The sequence below is a fragment of the Falco naumanni genome, chromosome 8 (assembly GCF_017639655.2).
Source record: "Falco naumanni isolate bFalNau1 chromosome 8, bFalNau1.pat, whole genome shotgun sequence".
NCBI lineage: Eukaryota > Metazoa > Chordata > Aves > Falconiformes > Falconidae > Falco > Falco naumanni.
The window spans coordinates 32,326,784-32,344,038 of record NC_054061.1 but is presented as its reverse complement, the minus strand read 5'-3'; the positions used below and the strand labels follow the sequence as shown (position 1 = coordinate 32,344,038).

General features: G+C 56.4%; 1 protein-coding gene across 1 annotated transcript; it reads left to right on the top strand.

The window, feature by feature from the left end:
- The first annotated feature begins 12,652 nt into the window (after nucleotides 1-12,652).
- EN1 (engrailed homeobox 1) lies at nucleotides 12,653-16,502 on the top strand. Its single transcript, XM_040604887.1, has 2 exons — nucleotides 12,653-13,331; nucleotides 15,900-16,502. The coding sequence occupies exons 1-2, from the start codon at nucleotides 12,653-12,655 to the stop codon at nucleotides 16,214-16,216; spliced, it is 996 nt and encodes a 331-aa protein (XP_040460821.1). The 3' UTR covers nucleotides 16,217-16,502.
- The last annotated feature ends 753 nt before the right edge of the window (nucleotides 16,503-17,255 follow it).

Here is a 17,255-nt window from a genome sequence, read left to right as displayed (position 1 = left end):
AGCCTGCAGCTTCTGCCTGTGCACCAATGCTGCCCTTTCCCTGCTTCTCACAGAAGTACTTTTGCTTTATATTTCCCTGCATTTGTAGCACTGTCATCAAAGGAGCTAATGAACCCCGCCCTGTGCTGCATTAGCTGCTGAGGCACCAGCGCCGGGGGATGCGCAGGGAGCAAACACTGACCTGCGGCAACGCCAGTCTGGGGGGTTCTCACACCAGTGACACTTCTGCAGAAGTCTCCTCTCCTGGAAGACTCATGCTTACACCCATACACTAACCTGAGCTGGATGTGAGGGGGGAGTCCCGCAAAGCCGAAAATACACATCCAGGGATTAAAGAAAAAAAATCTTTTTCAAGGTGCAAGGAGCAAGCAGCTTGTGAAGCAGCTTGGCTGTCCAACACGGCGGGCGGAGCAGCGTGCTGGGATGTGGAGCAGCTCAGCTGTGATGACTGGCAAGAGCCACAAGATGTCTCTGGAAACCAGCATTTGGGAAAAAAAAAAAAAAAAGGGCATTAATAACCCCAGGAAAGGGGCTGGGCTGTTTCCATCCGCAGTGAGCGCTGAGCCCCGGCGATGTGCGCTCTGGTAAGCCTGTGCTTGGAGCACTGGAGTCGGGGTAGCCCCACTCACTGGAGCCCCCTCTCCATCACCATTTACTCCAGGTGAGGATCTGGCTCATGAGGTCACACCCATGGTGTTCCCTCACTGCACAGATGAGAACAGTGGGTAAGTAAATCACCATTGGGTTAAAAACTGTATTGACTTCTGAAGTTGTGGGACAAACAGCAATGAGAGCACATTGAAAACCAGATTAAAGAATAATCACAGTGCAGCAGGAAACAGTAAAAACAGGAGCAGTCCTCTCTCAGAGCCCATCTTGCCACGTTCCCTACACACCACAGCAGTGTCTGCACGGCTTTGGATCCCTCGGGATCTGTGGGCACCACAGGGCACAGCACAGCACAGCCTGCAGCTGGCTGGGGTCTCAGCACTGGCTGTCTCAGCCCAGAGCAGTGATGGATAATACTTTTCTCCTTTAGTGTCCTCCTTCTGCTGCAGGTCACTCCTGGGAGAGCTGATATTTTCAGCTTCTGAGATGTTCCCTGTAGGCAGCATAGGCCTGGGATTATAATCTCCAAACGTGCTAACTCTTATAGGATTTCACTACTAGCAGCATCACCCCCAGGGACTGATGAATAGAGAAAAATCCCGCTGCGGCACACCCACAGACGGACGTTATGGGGGTGAACTGTCCGTCCCTCACACAGGGAAAAATACCGTGGAACATGACTCAGAGCTCAGCAGAACGCCTGCAGGTCCTGATCCTGCATCCATGTCAGTCACTCAGGGGAACTTCTCTCCCTTTCACCTGCCCCTCAGCTTCCTAGTAAACAGCTAGAGAATTGTAGGGTGGAAAAGGCTGATATAAGTGTAAAGTTGTTTTTAAGAAATCAGTAAAGCACAGTAACTAGTGACTCACAAAGTTTCATGTGAGAAAACAAAGCTATCCTCCAATGGACCACACGGAGAGACAGCAGCTGCTGTAAACTGGAAAACCTCCTTAACATCCAACTAAAAATGTATGGCAAATAAAATCCATTGCCCACCAGGATCAGTGATTTTAAGTTTCACTTCTTTTAGGTTTTGTTTTCCTTCCTACAAATCATGACAGTCATTTAAATTAATAATAAGCAAGTTATGGGGACAATGGGATTTTTAATGAACTGTTTCTAGTTGTGGGGTTGCCTTTACAGGAACTCACCTAGCACACTGCAAATGCCAGTGTTTAGCACTAAGGCCACGTGGTGAAAAGCCCATTAGTCTAAATCCACTTGAACAGAAAGACCAAACTTTGTTCTTGCAGTGTGTTTAGGAAAACTCCTCCGGGACTGAGCTACCGTTACATCACTTTACTCGAGGCACACACATTCGGATAGAGCAGGGCAAGAAAAAAAGGTTGTAGTCAATATCTATGGCATGATTAGAGGAAAGATGGCTATTGCTGCACAACCAGCCCAGCAGTACCTTCCCTGTGGCAGGTTCTCCTCGGCCTCTCCGCAACAAGTTTAAAGCCTTTTTTCCTGACAAGGCCAGCAGATTTCTGCCTAGAGCAACTGTTTGCAGATTGAGGCAAGAGGATGCTGGATGCCAGGGTGACATGTGGGTGACAGGGTCAGACCCTCTGCAACAGCCAGGTAGTTCTAGCAGGGGAACCACAAGGGAAAGGGTGGCTTTGTGGCAGACCCGAACAACTGTGCTTCAGCCCGGTACACAAAGAGTATCATCGACATCTGCGCCCCAAGCCTCCCCACAGTCACAGCTCTGGTATTAAGGAAGGGACATAAGACTCCCAAAATTTTTTCCATGCAGATTATGAACACAGGAACTTTTACCTCACTGCTTTCCATTGAACCACATGGGAAAAAAAAAAAAAAAAAGGATGATGCTGGAGTAGATTTTCCCTTCGTTACACAGCTTAGAATTCTTCTTATTAACACAATTGTGTAGTTATCAGACAATTTGGAGATGTTATTGTGGAAGGTCACCAAGATTTAGTGGGACATTTCTTGGTGACGTTTAGTTTAACTTCTGCTTCCTGGTTTGTCTGGGATGAGTGCTCTTTTTGGTCAGAAAGTACCAATCTCCCTCCAAAACATGCTGTAACCCAGAAGCAGAAGATCTGTTCCTGAATCAGTGTCTGTCCGAAGAAATGTGTGCCCCCAAGGACCAAAATCCCACAGTACATTTAATTTTCGGGGGGGGGGGGGGGGGGGGGGGGGAGGAATAAAAGAAAGAAAAAGGGGCAGAAAAAAAAAAGCTGTGGTCCTTCATTTGGGATCTGTGTCTCTCAGGATGTCTGGGCTGAGGCCTCCGGCAGCTGAGGGATGTGTATCCAGCCAGAAGAACCCACCCCAACCCATAACCACCCTTCCCACAGCCACGGCTTTGTGCAAAATGACAGAGAGGGTAAAACGGTGAATGCGAAATCTCCTGAGTGAAAAGGAATTAGTAAAACCCCATATTCATGAAATATTGAGAGCTAATTATATGTGCATCGGAAACCTCTGGGGAAAGGGAGATGGAGGCCTTTCATTAGACGGTAACTGGAACTTTTTCATCATTTGTCTAGCTCAGGAATGTAAGGCTGCTGTCTGGAGAGGGATGTGGGATTTGGCTGCAGGGCTGGGTGTGCAGGTGAAGTGCCATGCTAGCGAGTATTTCTATTGTACTCTGGCATGTCTTGGAAAAGGCTCTCAGCTGTAGCAGGTCGGTGGGGCTGGGCGCTCCTACATCTCAGCACTCCCACAAGACCTCTTCACCTGGATCCACCGGGAGGAATCATTGCTACCGAATAATTTTTCCCTCCTTGTCCCACCCAGCCCCCAAATGGGTCCAAAGCCCCATCCCTCACTTCAAACCTGGTCACAATTTCTCCTGGAGGGTGCAGACCCCATACTCTGCCAGGCTGTCTCCAGAAAGTTCAGTTTCTTTGCTTTTGACCTGCTCTCTGCTTTCACAACCCAAAACGAGTGGCTAGTTATTGTCACTGCACCATGGCCCAAATTCAAAAGCAAGGTCAGAACAGGTGAAGAAGGGGGAGAGTTTTTATTGTGGAGCCAGAGATAAGCAAGCAAATGAAATCCTGCCCGCTGCATGACCAGCAGTGGTCGGTGGCCACAGGGCAAGGGACGAAAAGTAAAAAAAAAAAAAGGAGGGGTGGGGATGGAGAGGTGCGGAGAAGCAGGCTGCAGTGGGTGAAGGAGGGGTTTCTCTCTCAAAGCTTTACAGTGACTTTAGGCACAAGGATGCCCGGGGAAACCCGTCCCAGATCTCTGCCTTCTGCCCCTCGCTGGGTGGGCAGAGGCACCCGGGTCCCTGCCGCCAGGCCCCCCGCCCGCACCCACGCAGGGAAGCAGCCCCCGAGGGGCGCGGGGCCCAGCCCCCCGCAGCGGCTCCGGCAGGGCTCCCCGCTGCGGGCCGTGCCCGGGGCTCCGCTCTGCCCGGCCGCCCCCACCCCGCGCAGCCTCCGCACCCGCGGAGCTGCCCGCCTTGCTCCCGCGGCGGCGGCGGCGAGCCCCGGCCCTCGGCACATAAATCAGCATTAAAGCCATTCCCCCCTCTGATCCCTGGTGCCACCATCTATTACTCCCCCAGTGCGTTTTCTATCACCTTTTGTTAGAATTACACAGCCGGAAACTTAATTTACCCGGAGCTTTAAAGACAAATAAATACAGGCAGGCCGGTGTCCCCGCGATATGCCTATTTACTCCCGCGATCCGTAGATTATTATGAATTGTTGTGATTTTCAGGCTGATGCTGGTTTAAATACCATCTCGGCTACTGTCCCCGGCTGGGAAAAAAAAAAAATAACACCAAACCTCCCATCCTTCCCGATCAGGGGGCAAAGAGCAAGAGACCATAGCACTTGCTCTGGGCTTTATTTACTTTTGCTATTATTGTTATTATTATTTCTGAAATCTGGAGCGAGCGAGGTTTGCAATTGCTGAAATAATTGCCTGGGAGAAAGGTTGCTTAATCTGTTCATACATTATTGACTCGGGCTCCAATATTTGCCTTGCTGCTTTTTATCGCAAGAAGATCACGTACGAGGGTCTTTTGCATAACAATTTTTAAAGAGGACACATCCTTATATCAAAAGTGGACGTGACTTGAATTTTGCCGGTGTTTGTCCCTAAAATGACCCAATTCCGGTTACTGCCACTGGGCAGCAGTAACATTGCATCATTTCTCCAGGCAATAGACTTATTTTGCTTTACTCTCTGCCCCGTCCCCCCGTCGTCGTCGTCCCCCCGTCCCCCCCAAGCCAGCACGTACTTTTAAAGCTGATTATTTTGTCTTGCTGCGTTCTAGCCCCACACACACTGTTTTCTCTCCCTGGGAACAGATGAGCAGAGAGGAGCAAGCCCTGCTCGTAGGAGCAACATGGATAATTAAAGCCGAAAGTTGCCAAGCAAGGCAGAAATAGTGCCTTCAACGAAATTTTGCTGTAAGTCGCCGCAGAGAGACCCCAGCGCCGGTGCCAGCGCCTGTAGCCACCTCCCCGAGCATCATTTTCCCCGATGAGGATCAAAAGAAGCCCCCCTCTCCCCTGCTTTTTCAAATCGAAATCGTGCTGCTTCCCGGCCTCACTGGTCAAGTTAATTCCGGAACAAAGGAGGACAAAAACACAAAGGATTTCTCTCCCCCCCCTCCCCCTCTCAAACTTCCCCGGTGCCCGCACCCTGGCCCGGCGCAGGCCGGCACACCCCCCACCGGGCATCGCCCCCCGGGCCCGGGGCCCGGCCCGCAGCCACGGCCCGCCGACGGGGAGGGGGGGTCAGTGACAGAGGGGGCTCGCCCTGGTGAGGGGCACGGGGCTCGACCCTCCTCCAACGCACTGGTAGGGAGGAAGCCCTGAGCTGCCTGCAGACTGGGAGGGGAGAAGTGCTGACACCCGGTTCCCCCGGCACTGGTGCTGCCTTTGGACCCCGGGGTAAAAATCCTAAAGGCTGGATCTGCCCGAGCCACGGGAGGTGCCCAGCGACCCCTAGGGCAAACACCTCCCGCGGGCTGAGAAAGGCAAGCACCTGGCAGCCGGGGAGAGGAGCATCCCTCCATGCAAAGAGTTGAGCAAACTTCCCACGGCGACCGTCCCTCTGCTCCCGGGCAGGGGACAGGCGCGGGGTTCGCAGCGGGAGCCCCTCAGGGTGGTCCCCGGGTGATGGAGAACTCGGGGAGGGGGGGTGGGGGGCGGCGGGGGGTGCCGTGCCCGTGTGCACCTTCAGAGCTAGCAGCTGCACCCATTTGCACAGGCTGGGTGCAAGGCAGTGTTCCCCTGCGCGCCCGCTTGCACCCACGTTCGGGCGCACAAATGCACGGGCAAACCCTGGCACGCAAGTGCAGGCGCTGCACGCGTGGGTTGGGAGGCACGGCGGGTCCGCGTGGAGATGTACACACACACCTACACACACACACACACACACACACACACACGGCAGAGCAGCGGGGGGGCGGCGGTGCTGCGTGTGCCCCTTTGTCAGCCCCAAATCCACAAGCCGGGAAAGGGAATGGCTTTACTGCCACGAAGAACCCTGCACTCACTCGAGGTGGCAAAAGTCTTGGGGGGCTTGTCCCAAGGCCAAGCCCCGGCACCCTGTCCGGGCCGGGGCACCCCCCGCCCGCCGGAGCCCCGCCGGGCCGACCCCGCTGCTACCCCGCCGGGCCGAGCAGCGAAAGTGCCCGCGACCCTTCCCCGGGCTACCCGGCGGCAGGGCGAGACCGGGGTAGGGAGAGCCGGAGGAAATTAAAAACGTACTTAAAAATGTAAATGAGCTCGAGCCAGCCCGGCACCGTGCGAGCGGGCAGTGAGCGCACGGCGGGACCAGCCCGGCGGAGCGGGGACGGGCGCGCACCCTCTCGCTGCCGCGGAACTTTCAGCCCCCGCTCGCAGTGCGCTCGGCGAGGGGACAGGAGCATCTGCCCCGAAGTGGGGTAACGCAGCGCTCGGAAACATCCACTGTAACTTAAACCAGATTGTCAGGGAGGCAGACGGGGCTGGAGAAAGCCGCCTGCACTGCTCGCCTGTCGAGAGGATGTCGCTGCCCGTCTCGGATGTATTCCTCCCCCGGCCAGCCAGCGAGCAACATCTCCGGGAGCTGGGACTTTTTAAGGCGGCCGCTCCAGGTGACTTGAGCTGCTCGCTGCGAGGTAGGGTGGGCTGCAGCTGTGGGTGGGAGGCGGGAGGGGGCTCGGGAAGCAGATGGGAAGGGGTTTGCAGCCAGGCCACCGGAAAGCAGCGAGCTCTTCTCTTTCTTTTCTTTTCTTTTTTCTTTTCTTTTCTTTTCTTTTCTTTTCTTTTCTTTTCTTTTCTTTTCTTTTCTTTTCTCTTCTTTTCTTTTCTCTTCTTTTCTCTTCTTTTCTTTTCTCTTCTTTTCTTTTCTCTTCTTTTCTTTTCTCTTCTTTTCTTTTCTCTTCTTTTCTTTTCTCTTCTTTTCTTTTCTCTTCTTTTCTCTTCTTTTCTTTTCTCTTCTTTTCTTTTCTCTTCTTTTCTTTTATCTTCTCTTTTTTTCTCTTCTTTTCTCTTCTCTTCTCTTCTTTTCTTTTATCTTCTCTTTTTTTCTCTTCTTTTCTCTTCTCTTCTTTTCTTTTCCTTTTTATCTTCTTTTCCTTTCTTTTCTCATTTCTTTTCTTCTCTCTTCTTTTATCTTCTTTTCTCTTCTTTTCTTTCTTCTTCTTTCCTGTCTTTTCTTTTTTCTTGTCTTGTCTTTTGTTTTCTTTTCTTTCTAATTTTTATTTAAATGTTTTCTATGCTACTTCTCCTTTTTTCTATCTTCTCTGGTTTTCTGCCTTTTTTCTTTTTCCACTTCTTTTTGCTTTTCCTTTTTCTTTTTATTTCCTCTTCTTTTTCTTTTCCTTTCCTTTTTTATTTAGCCTTTTTCCTTTCTCTTTTCCCCTTCCTTTTTCTTTTTCCTTGTTCTTTTTCTCTTTCTTTCTCCTTCCTCTCCTTTCTTTCTTTTTTTTTTTCTTTCTCTCTGTCTTGCTTTCTTTTCTTCCTCTCTTTCTTTTCTTCTTCTTCTTTTTTTTAAATTTCCTTGTAGGAAAAGAACAAACCAATAATACCGCCAAGAATAAGAACGACAGTTTTCCCTGCTCTTCCCAGAAAATTCTGCGGGGTGTTTTCGTCCCCGTCCCCCTTAGGAAGCGGGGCCAGACAATGAAGTAAATAAAACTAAATCTTTCCTACAGTTCCCTGTGACTTGAGAGCCGGGCTGCATTGCTGGGGTGGGGGTGGTCCTGGACGGTAATTGATTCATAACTGTACACCAGGACACCAGGGCACAACATCCCCGGCGCCCCGGGAACCTCTCGGGGGAGCGGTGTGGCCGCGCTGCCCGCCGGCCCGGGGTGCGGGGCTGCCTCTCCGGCCCGGGGTGCGGGAGTGCCGCTCCGGCGGGCCGCGCCGGCTCTACCCGCAGCCCGGCCCTCCTCCGCAATTAAAACCACCCCTTCCTCCCTGCCCGCTCCCCGCGCCTGCACCGGGAGAGGTTTGGAATCCCAGGGATAGAAACCTGTGCCCCGAAAAAAGTTTCGAGCGGGGCTGCTTCCCATACCTATTTACCAACGAATTACACTGCTATTATTGCTTTCAATGAAGACTGAATCCCCAAGCGATAATTGAATTAGTCTATTGAAGAGACTGTCAGGTACAATGACGTGGTATATCCCGCGCATTTCCCAGGGTCTATAGGCTTTGGGGACCCGGAATGTATAGTCTGACCTTACAGCTCATAATAATAATGCTGCACTTGTAGCAGAAATCTATTCGTATTCACTTTTAACAAAACCTCTGGTCAGCCAGTCCCTGTAGGAAGGATGAAATCTATTGTATTAGAACAACTCATTTATGTCCTTCAGCAAAGGCCCCAATGAGATCTGATCTAGACCTAGAAATAGGATTACCACAGCGTATATTAACCACGTTTCTATACTTCCTCCTTCCTATAAGGGCGCCGAGAAAAAAAAAAACAACAAAACACGCAAAGGATTTTTGATCCGATTTTAATTTTATTTTTAATTTCAAATTTAAAACCTCCTCTCTTTGGTGGCCTTCCTCAAAAAGAAGAAAAAGAAGAGGAGGAGAAGAAGAAGAAGAAGAAGAAAAAGAAGAAGCGAGAGGGAAATAAAGAAGAAAGTAAATACAACGAAATCGGAGAAATCCTTTCGCCCGATTTCCGAAGCGGCTGCGGGCGCCTCAGGCTGGTGCCGTGCGGCGGGAGCGACTCGCCCGCGCTCCCCGCAACCCGACGGCATGTACCGGGGATCCCAGCCCTGCTCCCCGCCCCCGCCGCCCCTCGGCTGCTCTCCGCCTCCCGGATTTGATCTTCTCCCTCCCCACGCCAGGACGGCTGACCCAAGCCCCAGCGTCCAGAGCCCGTGGGGACATCATCCTGCAAGAGCCTGAGATCGCCCCGGGGCACTTCCGAGGGACAGGGAGCGCTGCAGCCCAGCCCCGGCCCCTGTAGCCCTTTCGGGGACGGCTGGGTGCCCCGGCCCCGCTGGACGCGCCGGCGGCTCGGCGAGACCGGCCCCTCCCGACGGCAGCGAGCGCGGGGTTCTGCGGGGCCGGGCGGCCCCGACGGGCGCCCCGCAACCCAGCGGCACCCACAAGTTACGGAGGGAACTTTTTCCTATGAAAGGATATTTTTTTTTTTTTTTTCTCCAAGCTTCCGTCCTTAAGACACGGTGTAGACATATTACTCCGATTACTGTAACTATCTGCTAGCCGGAGAGTAATATTTATCTATTTAGATAGGAAGGGTCGCGGCGGAAAAAATATCCAGCCTGGAAATATACATCGTCTTTTCCTTTAACCCCTCCTCATTCATCTAGTCGATCCCCCACCCCCTCCGTACACAAACCTACTCAATTTATAGAGAAGCCTTTAAAATCCAGAACAGTTTCTAGAAGAAGGGAGGACTCCAGATGCAACAACCTCCCCCCCCGCCTCGCCATACACACACCCGTGCACACACTTCGCCCCCCGCCCTGCGCGCTCAGGAAGGCAAATTAAATAGTTAAAGGCTTCGATTTCTCTCTCTCTCCCTTTTGTTACCCAATTTTGGAACATTTAAGGATGGGTGTGTGTATTGTATTCAATAATAAAAGCTATAGGGCCGCCAGGACATTTATCATCCTATTACTGTAACAAATCCGGGCTCCCAATACATGAAAGGTAAAATGAATTACCGACGTTAAGCCGTCAATAAAGTCATTTCTGTAAATGGTGTCTCCGAAGGACTGCAGCATTATTCAACTAGCTTTATCAGCAGCTGGGAAATTACGTGAAGAAGCTCGCAGCGTGTAATATGGCCCTGCTTACTTTGATTAAGCGTCTTGCCAGGGAATAGTGACAGTGCTTTTGACCAGGTTTTATTCGCCGTCCTGTGATGAACGCCAAGCTGATCAGGCGGAATGAAGAGTAATTAAAACCTATAAATTATCTTTTGCAGCCCTTCTCAAGGCGTCTCTTGCAGGAGAGATAAGGCAGCGAGCCCCCATTTACAGCTCTGAAAGGGACCGCGGCTCACAAAGGCTACGTGGCTAAATGGGATATTGATAGTGTCCTAATTAGAATTTAATTAAGTACCCACGCTCGCTTTTGGGATAAAGATTTCAATTTTGCTAACTTAAATATAAATAAACCCAATTTCGGTGCGAGTAAATGATATGATATTGTGAATGCAGGGGGGGTTTAACATTCATTTAATTGCGGATGAAGCTCTTGATTCCAGAGCCGATTGTGTCCTGCCAGCTATTATTTTAGGGGATTATTGTGTGGTTGGAGGTAACAATCCCGTAATGTTTCCCCGCCGCGGAAAATAACCGAACGTGCCTCGGAGGTGCGGCCGCAAACACGCCGCCGGGCGCCCGGGGGGCTCCGGCCGGGCACCCAGAGTGCGGCCCCGGCAGCGCCCCCGGCCGTACCGCGGAGCGAGGCGGGGGGCAGCCCCGCCGCTCCGGCCCCGCAGCGCGGCCCGCAGGGTAACAGCGAGGCGCGGGCACACACAGACGCAGCTGCCGGCCTGTTCTCAGCGCGCACCCGTGCACATATAGGATGTATAGGCGGCGGCACGTGACGCAGCCCGGCCCCGCGGAGGGGCGCGGAGCGGGGCGCGGTGATCCCGCGGCCTCCCCGCTGGCCGAACGTTCCCGAGGCAGCGGGGGGGACGGACATACGGGCTCTTCGGTTCCGTCAGGAAGGGAAAACGCCGGGAGCTGCCCTACCCGCAGCCCCGGGCCGGAGAGCGGCCCCAGCCCGCAGCAGGTGCCTGCGGCCGGCCGGGAAGCAGCCGCGGCTCCGGGCCCCCAGCCCGCCGCCGGGCCCCCTCCCCCGGCATGTGAAATGGGGGGGGGGGGGTGTCCCAGAGCACCCGCACTGCCCTTCCCCGAGCCGCTGGGCCCCCCACCCCGGGGCCGCCGGCTGAAGGCACCGGCCGAGCTGCCCTCCCCGCGGCGCTCGGCTGCAGCCCCAGCAGTCCAGCAAAAGCAAAACTGGGCTCAGGGAGTTTGGAATTTTCTTTTTCTACCCTGTAAATTATTTTTTAGAAAGCTGCATCGGTCCTGAAAAAGTGCGCTTTTCTTCCCACCCTTTAGAATCCTTAATTTTCCCTTCTGCCTCACCACACGTCCGGAGGTGCTTGCTCCGCCGGGCACAAACAAACAGAAAAACGCACCCAACGAAACCCCAAAAACAGAGGAGAAAAAATAACAAGCTGAACCCAAACAAACAAACAAACATCAAATAGCAGACGAAGAAACACGATACGAATTCAGCTGTGAGCTGGCGGCTGGGCTGCTTCATATTCCGAAAAAAAAACCCCAACCCCCAACTCCAGTGAAGGAACAAACCAGCCGAGCGGCCGCGGCCGCAAGCCTGGCTCGCCCCGGCAGCGGCTCCTGCCTCTGCTATTATTAATTATTATTATTATTTTCATTTTTTATTCCTTAAAAAAAAAAGTTTCGATTCCGGGCAATCCCCATCCCGTTCGCCACCCCCTACGCCCCCCTCCCCGCTGCCGAACCCCGCCGCGGTAGAATGGAAAAGAAAAAGGGGAAAAAAGAGCACCCACAGATAATTGGGGGGGGGGGCATTTATTATGGGGGGGCAGTAGGAGCGCGGCTGATGACCACATCTCCGCCACCCGCGGCGGCCCGCTCAGGATACGGCGCGGCTGGAAGAAGTTGTTTTGGGGGGGGGGGGGGGGGGTGTCTATACACGCGTGTAGGTGCGGACACGGCAGCCCCCGCCCCGTCGCGCCGCTCCCGCCGCCCGTCCCGTCCCGTCCCCACGCGGTATTTATGGCGGCGGCCCGCCGGGCGCCCATTGGGCGCGGCGCGGGGTGTCAGCGGCGGCGGCGGCGCGCCATTGGCCGCCCCCACGTGCGGGGCCGCCTCACGTGCTTCCGGTGCGAGTGAAAAAAGTGTGGCTGAGGGATTTTTTAGGGAGAGTTTGTTGCACGGACCGGAGCTGTCAGAGATTTGGCCTTTTTTTTTTTTAATTAAAAAAAAAAGAGGGGAAAAAAAGAATTTAAAAAAAAAATTAATAAATTGGCCCGGGCGGCGTGCACCACCAGGCTGGCGGGGAAGGCTCCGGCAGCCCGCGGCGTGGGTAGAGCGCAGCGTGACAGCGGGGCAGCGCGGAGCCGCGGCGGCGGCGGGGACATGGGCAGATTTTGACGGATTTTCGGGGGGCAGGTTTTTTTTTGGGGGGGGCCCGCAGTGTTGCCGCGCACCTTTTTGGGTTTGGTTGGGTGTTTTTTCTTTTTTTTCTTCTTTTTTTTTTTTTTTTTTTTTTTTTTTTTTTTGGTGGTGGAAATATAAGCTGATCGGGAGAAGGGGGAAAGAAGCCCTCGAGTGTCTCCCCGGGTTTGGATCCATCCGTGCGAGGGGGAGAAAAAAAATCTCAGCTCCGGCCCAACAAGTGGATTTTAATCTTTTTTTTCTTTTTTTTTTTTTCCTTTTTTTTTTTTCCTCTTTTTTTAAAATTTTTCCTCCCCCTTTTCCACCCCGCCACCCACCGGCAAAGTGGGGTGGGCGTAAAGTGGGTGGGTGGGGGGGAAAAGAGGCAGCGATCTCCGTGGCGGGGGCTGAGCATGGAAGAGCCGCCGGAGGGGCACGGCCACCGAGACGCGGCGCCCGGCCCGGCGAGCAGCGGCAGCGGCAGCGATGGCGAGAGCGTGCCCGTGTCCCCCAGCCCCGCGCCCGCCTCCCCCGCCGCGCCCTGCCCCCTGCCCCTGCCCCGCCGCCGCCCCCCGCCGCCCCCGCCGCCGCCGCCGCCGCCGCCCCACCGCACCACCAACTTTTTCATCGACAACATCCTAAGGCCGGACTTCGGCTGCAAGAAGGAGCCGCCCGCGCCGGCCGGCGGCGGAGGAGGAGGAGGCAGCCGGGAGCGGGACGGAGACCGGGGGCAGAGCTCAGGTAGAGAAAACGTCAACCCGCTGCTGGCCCGGCCGCCCAACCCGCCCTCCCTCCTCTGCCCGGACTCGAACTGCCGTCCCGACGGCTCCGCGCCGCCGCCGCCGCCCGCCGCCGCCGCCGCCAAAGGCAGCCCCGCCGCGGCGGCAGCGGCGGCGGCGGCGTCGGGGGCGGCGAAGCCCCCCGCCGACGGGGGCGAGACTCACCCGGCGAAGTACGGGGAGCACGGCAGCCCCGCCATCCTCCTCATGGGCTCTAATAATGGAGGACCTGTTATAAAGCCCGACTCGCAACAGCCGCTGGTGTGGCCTGCCTGGGTCTACTGCACTAGGTATTCAGACAGACCGTCCTCGGGTAAGGAACCGCGGCGCATCTGGGAGCTGTTAAAATCGTGACAAGGTCCCCCTTCCCCCCTTCCCCTCTTCCTCCTTTTGCTTTGGCTCCCGGCCTGCTGAGGACCTCGCGTGGGGAGGCGCGGGGGGTGGGGTGGGGGGGGTGTCCTGGGTCACCCGGGGCGAGAGGAGACGCGTTCCCCCCCCCCTGCCCCCCCCTTCCTCCTCCAAGTCTCCCTAATGTGAATGACGCCGGGCCCGGTTCGGACGCGTTTCGCCGCGCAGGGCCCCTGCCCATGCCCCCCGCTCGCCCCGCCGTGCCGCAGCCCGGGGCGTTCCGCAGCTCGGTGGCGTGGGGCGGGAGGGCTGCGGGAAAAGGCAGTGGATTCGGCTGCTCCCGTGTTTTGGGGCTTTCTCTCCCCTTATTTTATTTTTTTTTCTGGATGCTGGTGGCTTTTCGGGGGTGGGGGGGAGACCCGAGCCACATGTTGAGCGGCTGCTGGAGGTGCGTGTGTATGGGGGTGCTTTCGGAAGGCGAGGAAAAAGGGGCTCTTTTTTGGGAAGGTGGCGGAGGGGCTGTTCCTCGGGGCCTCTGCAGCGAGGCAGAGCCAGGCCGGCCCTTAGGCCGCGCACTGCCGCGGGAGCCGGTGCTCGGTGCTGCGGTTCAGGGCCCGGCGCTCGGGGAAGGGACGCGCCTCTGCCCAGGGCTGCCCCGGGGGGGGCTGCCTGCTCGGCCCTCCCGGCCCCCTTCTGCCGCCCTTTTCCACATTTCCACATCTCCTAACAGTAACCCAGGTGCCCCCGGCTGCCCCGTATTTTATCACCGTTGGTTTCTATTTTTAATTGTATTTTTTAAAAGAAACGGAGGGCGAGGAGAGAGGGTTCCCCCGTGCCCCCCCCCCCCCAGGCCAGCAGCCAGGGATCCGCAGCGCGGGCCGGGGCCGGGGTGGGCTGCCCTGTGCCGGCCCGGGGGGCGCGGGGCCGGCTGCCCGGGGGCCGCTCCGGGACACGGGGAAGGCGGCGATGCCCGGGCCCGGCCCCGGCCCGGCGGCTCCCTGCCGGCGGTCAGTGCGGCGCTAGCGGCCGCGCCATCTCCATCCCCAGTTATTGACACGTCCAGTGACTCGAAACTCAGAAAAGCCACTTTGATTGACTCGGGTGATTGATGGAGTGATAGAGCTGTCAGACGGCGCGGCCCTCGCTGCCGGCCGGCCCGGCCACGGGTGTTTTGTTGCGGATTCCCAGGGCCGCCGTGCGCCAGGCGTTTTGCACTTGCGCCTTCATTTCCTTCCCTCCCCGTTCCTCGGGCAGAGGGTCATTTCTGCATGTCCTCCCCGATGCTCCTCGCTCGCCCCAGCCCGCAGGGGAGAAGGGCGAGGGGCGACTGGCTCGGCTGGGTTCGGCCGCTCTCTTTGTTGTGCTCGGAGCTGCCCGCCGGCCCCGCCGCTTCTCCCGGCTCCGGGAACGAGCGGGCTGCGGCGGTCGGAGGCGCCGGCACCCCGCTGCAAGGTGCCGGGGCAAAGCGATTCACTCCCCGCGCCCTCCGCCCCGCCGCCGCCCGGGCTCGGGAGCATCCCGCCGGGCCCCGTCCCCCTCCCCGCCAGCAGCCGCCGGCGAGCCGCGGGGAGCCCTCCGCTCTGGGGAAGGGCTGCGCCGGGAGAGGAGCTTTCGGCCTACTCGGCGGCCGGGAGGCCTCGCCGGCTCCGGCTGTGGCTGCGGCTGGCGGGGGGCTGCGAGCCCGGGGCCGCCCGCCGAGCCTGGCAGCTGTCGGGGGATTTTCGCAGATCCCTTCCTCCAGCGATCCCTCCCCGCTCCTCTCCCCCCAGGCCGGGCCGGCGGGCCGGGCCGTCGTGCAGGGGGCTGAGGGCAGCTCCTCGGCCGGGCCGCTTCCCCGGTGAGCTCTGTGGCACTTCACCTGGCCCCGGCCCGGCCTGGGGATGGAGCGGCGGGGGGGGGCACTGCCTTCGGCTGGGGTTCACGGAGGGGGCTGCAGGCGGGGCCGGGGTCCCCGGGAAGGAGCGGCCGCCGTAGAGCCCGGGCGACCCGGGCGGCGGCGTGGCTCCGGCGGACAGGCTCCCCCCCGGGGCTGGGCCGGCCTTGCGGTGCGGGCTTTTGCCCCCCGAAGGAGAGAGGGGCAGTCCCCGGCCTGGCGGCGGCTCCCCGGTGCCGGGCCGCGGGGACGTTGGCGCCCCGCGCCGCCCGGTGGAGCCCTGTCCGGCCGGCGGGCCTTGGCCCCGGGCAGCGCGGAGCGAGCGCGGCCCGTCCCGGCGGAGCGGCGGCCCGACGTGTGCCGGGGCGGGGGGCGAGCGGGGCGCCGCTCCCCTCGGCGGGGCCAGCTCGGCGGGGCGGCGGGGGATGCGCGGGCGGCGCGCTCGGCCCCGGCCTCCCCTCTCATTCCCCATCTTTCCCTCCGCCGTGCCGGGGCGGCAGTGCCGGGGTTGGAGGCGGGGGGGGACACGACACACGGGACCGGCACAAATTCGCCCGCCGGCCATTTTTCCGGCGGCTGGCGGGGCGGGGGCGGCTGTCGGTCGGTCGGTCGGTCGGCGGCGCGGCCCTGCCCAGCGGCGTGTGTGTGCCCTGCCCGCAGGCCCCCGCACCAGGAAGCTGAAGAAGAAGAAGACGGAGAAGGAGGACAAGCGGCCGCGGACGGCGTTCACGGCCGAGCAGCTGCAGCGGCTGAAGGCGGAGTTCCAGGCGAACCGGTACATCACGGAGCAGCGGCGGCAGAGCCTGGCCCAGGAGCTCAGCCTCAACGAGTCCCAGATCAAGATCTGGTTCCAGAACAAACGAGCCAAGATCAAGAAGGCGACGGGCATCAAGAACGGGCTGGCGCTGCACCTCATGGCCCAGGGACTCTACAACCACTCCACCACCACCGTGCAGGACAAAGAGGAGAGCGAGTGAGGCGGCGCGGACCCCAGCCCTGCGCCGCGGTGTCGGCCCGCCGGCCGGGAGGCGGACAGGTGCTATTTAAAAGCAGATCTATTGTCTATCCATAGTATAAGGACTCCGATTAAGAAAAAAAAATATGAACACTTAAAAAAAATATCTCTATATAGCCAAACAGCATATGACCTTGTATATATTTAATTTCAGGTAAGAAATATGTGTAGCGATCTCTATTTGCTGGACAGTTTCTCTCTCTCCTTCTCTCTCTCTTCCCCCCCTTTCTTTTGTTCGTTTGTTCGTTTTGTTTGCTTTCCTTTTTTTTTTCCCTCGATGTCCGTTGCTCTTGTTTTACAGTAAATGTCTGACTTTCTGATCTTTCGTTCGATCTTTTTTTTTTGTGTGTGTGTGTGTGAATTTCTGTCTCCTTTTTTTTTTTCTTTTTTCCCGAGGAAAAAAAAATAATTCTGATCCACAGACTGCGAGACTGAACCCGCCGCTACAAGCCAAAGATTTTATTATGTTCAGAAATCTGTAGTCTGAAATAAAGTGTAGACTGTGTTCAGGATCCAGGCTGGCTGTAATTCTTTATTTTAGTGTATGGATGTTTGTATATATATATACATAAATATAAAAAATAAATATATATATACATACATGATACGCTGTTTATATAGTGCCATTTCGGTAGTGTATTTAGGTTTTGTTTTCGATTGATCAGTGCAGCAATTTTTAAACCGCTCATACCTGGTTCAAAACCCTGAGGCCTTTGATTTTTTTTTTTTTTTTACTTTCTCTTTTTATTTTTCTAGCCTCTTAAAAAAAAAAATTCTCTTTGACTGTTGTGATCGTGCCTCACCTCCTGCGTCTTCCTTTTTAACAAGAAATAAAAACCACCTCGTGATAATGGTAATAATGTATCACCAGCTCCTGCAGGAAAAATGCCTGAAACCGCCTGGACATTTGGAGCTCCGGGATGTGTTGAAAAGGGATTTGCCTGACAGCTCCTCGCCTGGCTCCGAGAGGGGCTGCTCCCACCCCGAGTTCCCAGGCAGGA